Source organism: Typopeltis vanoorti, chromosome 23, assembly GCF_054136105.1.
Source record: "Typopeltis vanoorti isolate ZY-2024b chromosome 23, IOZ_Tvanoo_1.0, whole genome shotgun sequence".
In the NCBI taxonomy this organism is placed as follows: domain Eukaryota; kingdom Metazoa; phylum Arthropoda; class Arachnida; order Uropygi; family Thelyphonidae; genus Typopeltis; species Typopeltis vanoorti.
Genome location: NC_143571.1, coordinates 46,053,481 through 46,063,465, shown reverse-complemented (window position 1 = coordinate 46,063,465; position 9,985 = coordinate 46,053,481). Strand labels below are relative to the sequence as shown.

Sequence of the window (9,985 nt, the reverse complement as noted above, 5' to 3'; positions counted from 1 at the left end):
AAATAATCACCTCTCAGACAAACCATTAATACGAAGTTGGGCTTTAAAAATTTCCAGATAACCTTCAACACAACAACGGCGATTTAAATATTCTTTGAAAGTATCAAGCAATACGAAGGATGCAAGACAAACATATAAACTAATCCCAACGAACGATGCCAAACCTTAAGAAAGAAACAAAATCCCAGCGACCATTAGAAGAAGCGGAAACACTTTGCCAAGTGACAAATGGTATGAAGGCTAAAGGTCAAAGGTGGAATGATGATGGCACTCTTTCGGTGTCTCCATCATTCCCCATTACACCTCCAAGGCGGTAAATCACGGAGTCAAATACCGTAAAGGTTATAGAAGAAGATGGATCTTTACGGCGCATTGAATCTACTTTCTTGGTTAAGTGTGGAGTTTTCTTTGGTAGTTAAGCGCTTCTGCACCATCAGAGTGAGCGAAACGTGGCGTGTCGTATTCATCTGAAGTGGTTCAAAAATGCATGTTTACAACATACAAAAGTTTACATACAACTCTTCGTAAGCGGAAGGGATAAATGATTGAATAAGATTAACCGAATAGAAAACCAACTTGTGACACCGAATAACTCAGTAAGAGGTGGGGGGGGGGGGAGGACTCAAGCAAAATTTCTCAATCGCTGATGTCATTTCAAATGAATATTTTTCATTTGGAAATCTGATTACGAAATGACCAAACAAGGCTTCCGCACAGCAAGAAAACAACCGTACTCTGAGATCGCAAAGGTCGAGTGCGAATCCCACATATCCGACACTCTCAACGGTGCATAAGCTGCTCAATTACCGAGACATTCCCACTGAAGACAGTGGATTGACTTAATTAGAATTAGCAATACCATCGAGGCAATCAATTCTAAATTGTTGTCAGCATCGGCAATATTTCAAACACCAAGTGGCTCAGAATTTCTGTATTCATAAAATATTTGTCGGACATAATTTCCATTATGTCCTTCTTTGAATGCACAGTTGGAGTTTTAGGAAGTACCAACTTTCTAAAACTCCAACAGCGGGTTTTAGCCATCGCAGCAGTTCTACTTTGTTATTATCTTCTGTAATGAAACACACTTACAATAAAATAAAATTACTTTATTGATGGTCCAAAAAAACGGCTTTAATTGTTTGAATTTATAAAAGTTAAAATCGGGGAATTCATTTACAAGGGCTTTTTATCGTATTAAAATAGAATAAACTGCACGATTACAATCATAAGGTCTAATCAGTCTTCGTCATCGCTTTCAATGATCCTCTTCGCCTTCTTCAAAGGAATATGGTCGTCAAAATCGGAGTCAGAATCAAAGCTGGGAATAGTTTGTAAATGGGTTGGTAAAATCACCTCAGGGAAAGCTAAAATGAGAAAAAAGTAAACAAATGAAGTATTTTGCATATTAACACATGCGCGTCGTACATACCTACACTATTATGACAAACACTAAAAACACACTTACTTTCTTTTTCCACGGCTTTATTAATTCGTTCGGAATGTTCCATTTCGGTGGAATCTAATTTTAGCTTCGCAGATTCTGAAGAAACTACAATATCTGTTTCAGTTAATCTGCCGGTCTGTTCATCTGCTTCATCATCATCTTCGACAACTCTTCGAATGCGGCTTTTCTTTACAGATCTGGATGAGCTAACTGATTTATCTTCGTCTTCTGACATCTTTCTGATCGTAGACTCATCTTCACTGGTTCGATCTGAGTCCTTCCCAAAGGGATCACTGACTTTCCTTTTCGCTCTCGGTTTTAATTCCTTGTCCCTTGAATAAACAATCAGAATTTGAATTGAAAGAAGAATAATAACCATCACTTCTAGTCTTTATATTCAGAACGCATTAATATAATAGAAACCCAAACTTAGCTAAAAAAGTAGCGATGCAAACTTTAAATTAAGGTAAAGATCAGCTGTTCGATAATATAAACATCATAAAACTATAATATTCAAGAAATAAGATCGAGTTATCGTTTTTCATGGAATTAGAAGAACCAAGGTCCTCCCAAGCGAAAGTTATATGCTGGGGTCGACAAATACGCTCGCCAGTGACGAATAAATTTTGACAGCTTGCGAATAGCTGTAGACTGTAAAAACAGAATATTTTTTATTTAATAAAAAAATAACTTTCTAAACTGTCTATTTAACTTTCAGAAAACACAGATGCAGCACAAGTAATCACTTTATGGAACTCCTACTGACTTATTGGAAATACGGATATATCATTGAAAAAATGAAGGGGCAGGAATCTCGGGAGAGCATTTTTTGCATAATTTGTCGGGCCTTGGTTATTATGTCATTCTTTTGATTGCGCCACGCGGTATCGTTAATAACAGGCACTAACCTTAACGACAAACGTTATTAAAGGGCCAATTCGGACTCTATCGAAAACTGATAAAGAGTGGGCTGGGTTACGTTGAGATGACATTAATAGAAGGAAGTAAGGCTATGAAACAGGTGTATTTATTTCTTAACTACATGTTTTTACCAACTGACAAACTACGACTATAAAGCCAATTTTATAGTCTGTGAAATGCGTGTATTCTTCAGACCGGTTTCCTGTCTTGAGGAATAAAAACCCGAGTTTTCAGAAGAGAATGCAAATACCATCAAATGATTTTAGACGAGCTTGCTGTTTTGCAGGATGAAAATCCAGTTTCGGAGAAGAAAATAAATTAAATATTGTATAAGAAAACTCTTTGAAACTCACAAATTTTTCTGCAGAAAAATATCTGACTTACTGTATTCATGCAAGTAGTCATTCCAACATAACATTATCTCAATTTAGATATCAGAATTCTGAAGAAGCGAACATCCTTTAATGAAAACAACATTCTTATTAATTTACTCTTTTACCATTCGAAAGTCAATTAAAATTCCTCGTGACCTGCGTATTATTCATTTATCGGATACACCTGTCTTTCTTTTTATATGAAGCAGAAGAATAAGCGTGCATGATGAATGGAATGCAAGAAGCTTTCTGTGGGAGAATTTCATTCTACGCTGAAGTCCACTATATCCTTCCTCAGGAAACATTAGTGCATCTAGGATGAAAACAGCATGAGCTACACGAATTAATTCCTAAACATTACTGAAAAAAAAATGGGTCCGAGATCAATTTACGTTTCAGAGGAGAGCGCCCCATAACAAACATCACAGTCCTAGGCTGGCTAACTCCATGCTGGAGAGTTACTCGGTCTAATGAACACCAGCTCTTGTAAACAATTATACTATAGCATTACAAACAGCTAAATCTAAAAGGTTCATCGGTTGCTATCGCTACTGAATAATGTCTACAAGTGAAATATTATATTCATTCTTTTATACATTTTCATAAGTTTAGATGTTCAGTTATCTCTATGTACAAAAACATAATATCATCACCTTCCAGTGTTCGGCTAAATTGTCTGTCAGGACCAACTAACTCGGTTTTTACAAAAACCTAATTAATACTCTGACAGAGCCGTTATTCTTACACTGGTGTCCAAAACTCAAGGACGAATACTTTTTCTGAAGGTTACAACCGCAAATTCAGACGACTCAGCTCGTGATAATTTCTATAACTGACGGCTTCGAGTAGAAAGAGGGTCTACATTCAAATTTTCGAATCGCGTGGTAGCACTCAATAGGATAAAAGGTAAAAGGTTGCGCTAAGCGAATTGTGTCTGAAGGAAGCTCTTTTCATGAAGGAATAAAATTGCAAACTTGTAATGTCGCAAAGGCATCATCTAGATGATTCCAATCGGGAAATAATTATTGGAAAGTTTGAAGGCCACAGAATTACTGATATTGGTAGAGTTGGGCATCTCACATAGCATTGTATCCAGGCTCTGGGCAGCGATTCAAATGTATGGAATGTGTTCCAGACGTTTGCTAAGAGGTCGCCCTCGCTCTATCACAGAGCATGAAGACAGATTTTTGGTTATAACAGCAAAATGTCATCGACGCACCACGGCAGGTTAAGCTTGAAAGTCTGCTCCATTCAGGCATAGGTACGCGGATATCTCGACAAACTGTGGCAAGACGTCTGACAATTAGGCCTATACGCCCGAAATTTGCCTCCAGAAAACAAACAAACAAGGCCTTATCCTTGCTCTGAAGGAGGAGTGGGCCAGTTTGTCGCAAGAACTCTTAAATCACTTGGTGATAAGCATAGTACGACGTTGTGAGAGCTGCGTCGCAGTTCGGGGTGGATATTCCCTAATGCAATGAAATGCCTCTCCGCATAGTTTTCGCACTGGACATTAATTCCTTAACTATATTCTTAGAAAATTTGTACTTTTGCCAAAAGCATATTGCAATTTGTACAAAATGTATAACTTTTTTTTTTTTTTTTTGTGTGTGTGTGTGTGTGTGTGTGTGTGATATAATTTATTTGTATGCTGGCAATAAATTTATGTCCACATTTTGCTTAGTTAGTGATGAAAATTAATTAATTTTCATCACTGAAATTAATTACTTTTAAGTTAGTGACCGGTCTATCTATTTGTTAAGATGAAAACTCGTTTTTACATCTTAACAATTAACACGTGGTCGGTGTGATCGGCTGAAAAGTTGGAGCATTATCGTTGCTGACCGAGGCGCTTGAAGGTCACCAAAAAGAGAATATAGTCGTAATAAAGCAAAATGAAACAGAAGAAATCACAAATAATTCCAACTTCTCTATGGATTGTTAAGCACAGAGCTTTCTTTTTAAAGATTTCATTAACCAGAAATCATGTTTCGAACAATTGGTTTGCTTCAGCAATGAAGGAAGATATAAAATAATCTACTCAGTACATTTTTTTTCAAGCTTTTTGGGATTCTCTTAAGAGAATCTTTAAAGGCGGAAACATTAGCAGGTTAGCAAAAATGGCGTTTGTACAGGATTATTCAATTCAAGTAGTGTAAAAGTGAGTCCGAGTTGGAAAAAAGCATCGTGTGTTATCATTGTTCAAAAAACTTTAGCTTCTCAACGTATATGTTAATTTGCCCGTGTGGTGGGAAGCAGATATATTTTATTCGTGACATTCTCAGAACTTCAAAACACAAATTTTGCGAATTAAAAATTTATTTATATGTTTATGTGGTGGCTCTCACCTACGCAAGGTTTTGGAAACCTATAGTATAATCGTACGGTACTTGGCTTAAGATTTTCGCAATCTATTTTTATTAATCATATATATATTCCTGGTATTACAACTATGCCCTCTCTATAAACCTTACTACAATTCTTCTATAAACTACTCTTTCCCCTTCAATATACCCCATTCCTCCTATGGGTTTAAATTTGGAAGAAGGCTAGTTCAGAAGCCTTAAGGTAGCAGCCCTACAACTGAACTATTCCATTATCAGGCTAGTCTCGTGACATGGAGAACATAATCCTACTTGTAAGCTGACAGAAAAAGATAATCGGATTGAATCTATGGGAAACGACCCTGGAATGGAAAAGGTAAAACAAAAATGGAAACGACAAAATATAATACACATAGCAAACTGGAATGTAAGAGGAATAGCATATAAAGAAATAGAATCAGACCAGTTATTAAATGAAAGAAACTTTAAAATAGCAGTAATCACTGAAACAAAAAAGAAATTAAAAGCAACTATGAGAACCGAAAATTTTAATGTGATATACAGTGGAGTCGACAGAGACCAAAGCGCACAAGCAGGAGTCATGATTTGGATTCATAACTCCCTTTCAAAACAGCTAAAACATTATAAATTATGGAATGAAAGAATAATAGAAGCTAGAATAAAAATAGATACAGGCTATTTAACAATAATTGGCTTATATGCCCCAGAAGAAGGAAGAGAACAGGATAATACTGATTTTTATAATCAGCTACAAAACCTATATAATAAAATAAATAAAAATGATTACATAATTTTAGCAGGAGACTTAAATGCAAGAAATGGAACAAGAAAATTAATAATAATATAGGAATACATGGAGAACATACTCTAAACAGGAATGGTAAAAAATTGATTGACTTTGTAGTTTATAATAACCTAAAAATAATGAATTTCTTCTATAAACATAAAGACATACATAAATATACTTGGGCAGCAAGAGGATGGAAATCAATATTAGATTACTTCATATTAAATGAAAAGACATCAAAATTTTCACTAGATGTTAGAATTCACAGAGGATATGAAATAAGCAGTGACCTTCCTTGTTAAAATAAAAGATTACCACCTAAATGGCTACAAGTAACAAGAACAGAAAGAAAAATTGAAACATTTCTTTATAAAACTAGACTAATGAATGACACAAATGTGCAATGGCTATATGAACAAAGAATTAATCAATATCTAGATAAAATAAAACAAAATGAAGAAATAGAAATAGAATGGCTTAATATAAAAACCATACTAAATGCAGCAGCAAATGAAAGCTTAGGAAAGACCAAAAAATTCAATAAAAGAAAAAAAAAACTGAAGATCTGGGATGACACAATCAAAGAAATAATCAAAAAGAAAAAAGAAGCTTATCACAAATGGTTAAGCAGTAAAAGATGATTAGAAGATGAAATAGAATATAAAAGAATAAGAGCCATAGCTAAAAGAGAAGTCAGAAAAAGACATAGAGAATCAAGGAATAAATTTTTTTCTAATTTAGAACATGATTTATATAAAATAAGACCTAATGTATATAAGATTTTGAAACACTTAAATGCAGATACCAAAGAAAACACAAAATCAAACACTGAACTGAAATTAGAAGAATTTCTAAATTACTGCACAGAACTGTGGACAGACAAATATTTTAAAAAAGACAACTGGCAAACAATTAACGAAAATGAAAAGGAAATAACTGAAGAAGAATTAGAAATCAGCCTGAAAGAAACAAGAAACGGAAAATCACCTGGAGAAGATAAGCTAGGTTCAGAACTATATAAATACGCAGGAACAAGATTCAAAGAACGACTCTCATTATTTTTAAATACAATTTACTCAACTGGTATCCCGCCCAACCAATAGAATGGAAAAAAGCAATTGTGATTCCTATCTTTAAAAAAGGTAATAGAGACGACCCTAAAAACTATAGAGATATCAGTATACTAAATTCCTGTTACAAAATATATAGCAGAATCTTAAATAACAAACTAATGAAATATTCCGAAAACTTTATTCTAGAAGTACAGAATGAATTTAGAAAAGGACGATCATATATAGACCCGGCCTTTTTGCCTAAAATTAATAATTTTAGGCAAAAAACACATTGCAGAAACACGTATTGCATTTATTGACTTTGAAAAAGCATTTGACAAAGTTAAAACATATTATTTAACATATTAAAAGAAAGACAAATGCCAAATAATATTCTAAAAGCTATCACAAGTATATATGAAAATAATCAAATACAAATAAGATTAAATCACGAGCTATCATATACGAGAGAGATAAACCAAGGGGTCCGACAGGGATGTCCCCTCTCAGCAACTCTTTTTAATATCTACTTAAATGAAATAATAATAAAATGTAATAAAAATTTACATCAAGGAATTAAACTTTCTCCTACAGTTAACTTAAACACTCTCCTCTTTGCCGACGACCAAATAATAATTACAAATTCTGAAGATAACTTACAGAAAGCTATTTTAAATCTAAATGAGATATCCAAAGATTATGGTATGATAATATCAACGGAAAAATCAAAAACTATGGCCTTTAAAGGACAAGATCCAGCAAGAACTAAAATAGTATTAGATAACAAGATCTTAGAACAGGTGAATTCATTTAACTACGTAGGATGTATGATCACTTATGAAAATGAAAAAGATATAAACTAAAAATTGCAAAATATTTAAAAATAACAGGAGTAATTAACTCTATATTTAAACCAAACCTAGTTCAAAAACAAACCAGGCTAAAAGTATACAATACATTAGCCCTACCGGTCTTAATGTATGGAAGCGAAATCTGTACAATAAAACAAAAAGACAAAAAAGATTAAACAGCAGAAATGAAGTTTATGAGAAAAACTGCAAAGTATACCCTATTTGATCACAAAAGAAAGGAAGATATTATGAAAGAATTAAACCAAGAACCAGTAATATAAAAAATTAAAAAATATAAACATAAATGGGTGGAACACGTTCAAAGAATGAAAACAGAAAGATTACCAAAACAAGCCTTAAAGTACAAGCCATTAGGAAAAAGAAAACCAGGACATTCTCTTAAACGATGACTTCTAAGGCCGGAACAGGCCACGCTAGGCCTAAATCCTTGATACGCATGATGATGATGATGATATATATATATTTACATAATCCGGAAACCGTGCTCTACAGACCAAACATGGAACTTTTTTCAAATCACTTCAGGTCTTCAATAAGCAGAATGGTCGTCTCACCGAACTATGAAATCCATCTTCCACCTAAAGACATTCACACGCATCCATACCCACGGCGGGATTCGAACTTAGCCGGCAAAATTTATTTCCAATATTTTTGCACTTAACCAATATTTCAAGACTGTTCCGCCATTCTCGGAAAAGAAAAGTATCTCATGCAAAGAGAACTTATGGAGCAATGCTGGACTAATTGTACCAAGCTCCAAGGGTACAATTAAATAATATTACTATGCGTAAAATTAGATATGGTCATTACTGAAAGCCATATTTAATACATACAGAAAACAAAAGAAAAACGCACATTTTTATTTATTTATTTTTTTTTAAGTTTTAACAAAGACTAAAGCATACTTTTCGTTTTCTGCATCATCGCTGCTGTCTTCCAATTTCGCCTTCAACCGAAGAGGCCTCTTTCTTTTTGGCTGCTGTTGCTGTGATGTGCGATCAGATTTCACTTCATCATTAAATACGATCCTAAAGAAATTTAAGTAGAAAGAAGAAAAATCAGATTGTTATATGCGCTAAGGCTAATGAACAAAAAAAAATAACATCTTTCCCACCCACCACGTTTTTGATTGTTGAGCAATAGCGAGTTAAGGAATCACTTCACTATTTATTCCAACATTCAATCGCAATTCCCCTTAACCTGAATTACCTCAAAATTATATTTCCACAAACCAATTAATCTCTGACCACCAGCCGACTTTGCCATCTTCGGAAATTTTTTTGCCATCTCCGTCTGAGACCGAGCTCCAATTGGAAAGGCGTAGAAAATGTTGGCATCTTCGGACCCACATTTTACAACTCAAAGACGTTCGTTCTTTTGAATGCACCATGGAAACATGGACTATAAGAAGCTGACAGACTACTAATATCCAAAAGAATCCGGAATGGATTACATTTCGACGTATACTGCTTGTTCGCAGAACATGCATGAGCAGATTTAGTCAAGAGAAACCGCACGTTCTCGGTATGTTGAAGTGACTCATCAAGTCTAAATGTTTCTATTCAATTTTATTTTTAAAATTGACAAAATAACCTAGTGAAACATAACTTATTTTAAATAGCATATTCCTATGCTACTCTGGCACGTACACAATTTCTAGAATGGTTCAGTCGAATTTCATTCAATGACCTCAAGACCTTTTGAATGAAATTCGGCAAAGAGTCTTGTGACCATCTAGAAAACGGACTCAGATTAGAGTTATCTAATAATGGCTGAAATCAGTCCGCCTCAGTAACTAAGTTGATAAAAGCTGCAATTTGCTACAAGAATGGTTGGGTTTAGAATACGCATTAAGCATCGATGCTTGTAAATGCCTGTACTGTAAGAGTTTGTACAGCTTCTACTTTTAAGACTTGTTTTACAGAAAATGTTGCTAAAGAAGGGTCTTACTTTTTGCAAAAAGGAACTCCAACTTCGATATATGCGAGTCTCTATTTCTTTATTCACATCAATCCAGATATTTTTTAAAGAAATCTCGTAAATTAAAAAAAAAAAAACTCTTGGAAAGGTCAATGTTGATATTAAATTCTCACAAATCAATTAATTTTTAGATGAAAAAACATTTTTTTACACGATCGCAAAACTTGTAATTGTGGGAAAATGGTTGTTTGACAGGCAACATTTAAT

General features: G+C 34.2%; 1 protein-coding gene across 3 annotated transcripts in view; it reads right to left on the bottom strand.

Moving 5' to 3' along the window:
- Positions 1 to 1,146: 1,146 nt before the first annotated feature.
- The window catches only part of LOC150093816 (protein timeless homolog), a 671,138-nt gene continuing 662,299 nt past the window's right edge, over positions 1,147 to 9,985 (bottom strand). For all 3 annotated transcript variants that reach the window (XM_090412553.1, XM_090412554.1, XM_090412555.1), the window contains 3 exons: positions 8,704 to 8,826; positions 1,469 to 1,779; positions 1,147 to 1,367 (listed from right to left, as the gene is read on the bottom strand). In XM_090412553.1, the coding sequence (XP_090268679.1) occupies positions 1,240 to 1,367; positions 1,469 to 1,779; positions 8,704 to 8,826 (562 nt within the window). In that variant the 3' untranslated portion in view covers positions 1,147 to 1,239. The remainder of the gene's footprint in view (positions 1,368 to 1,468; positions 1,780 to 8,703; positions 8,827 to 9,985) is intronic.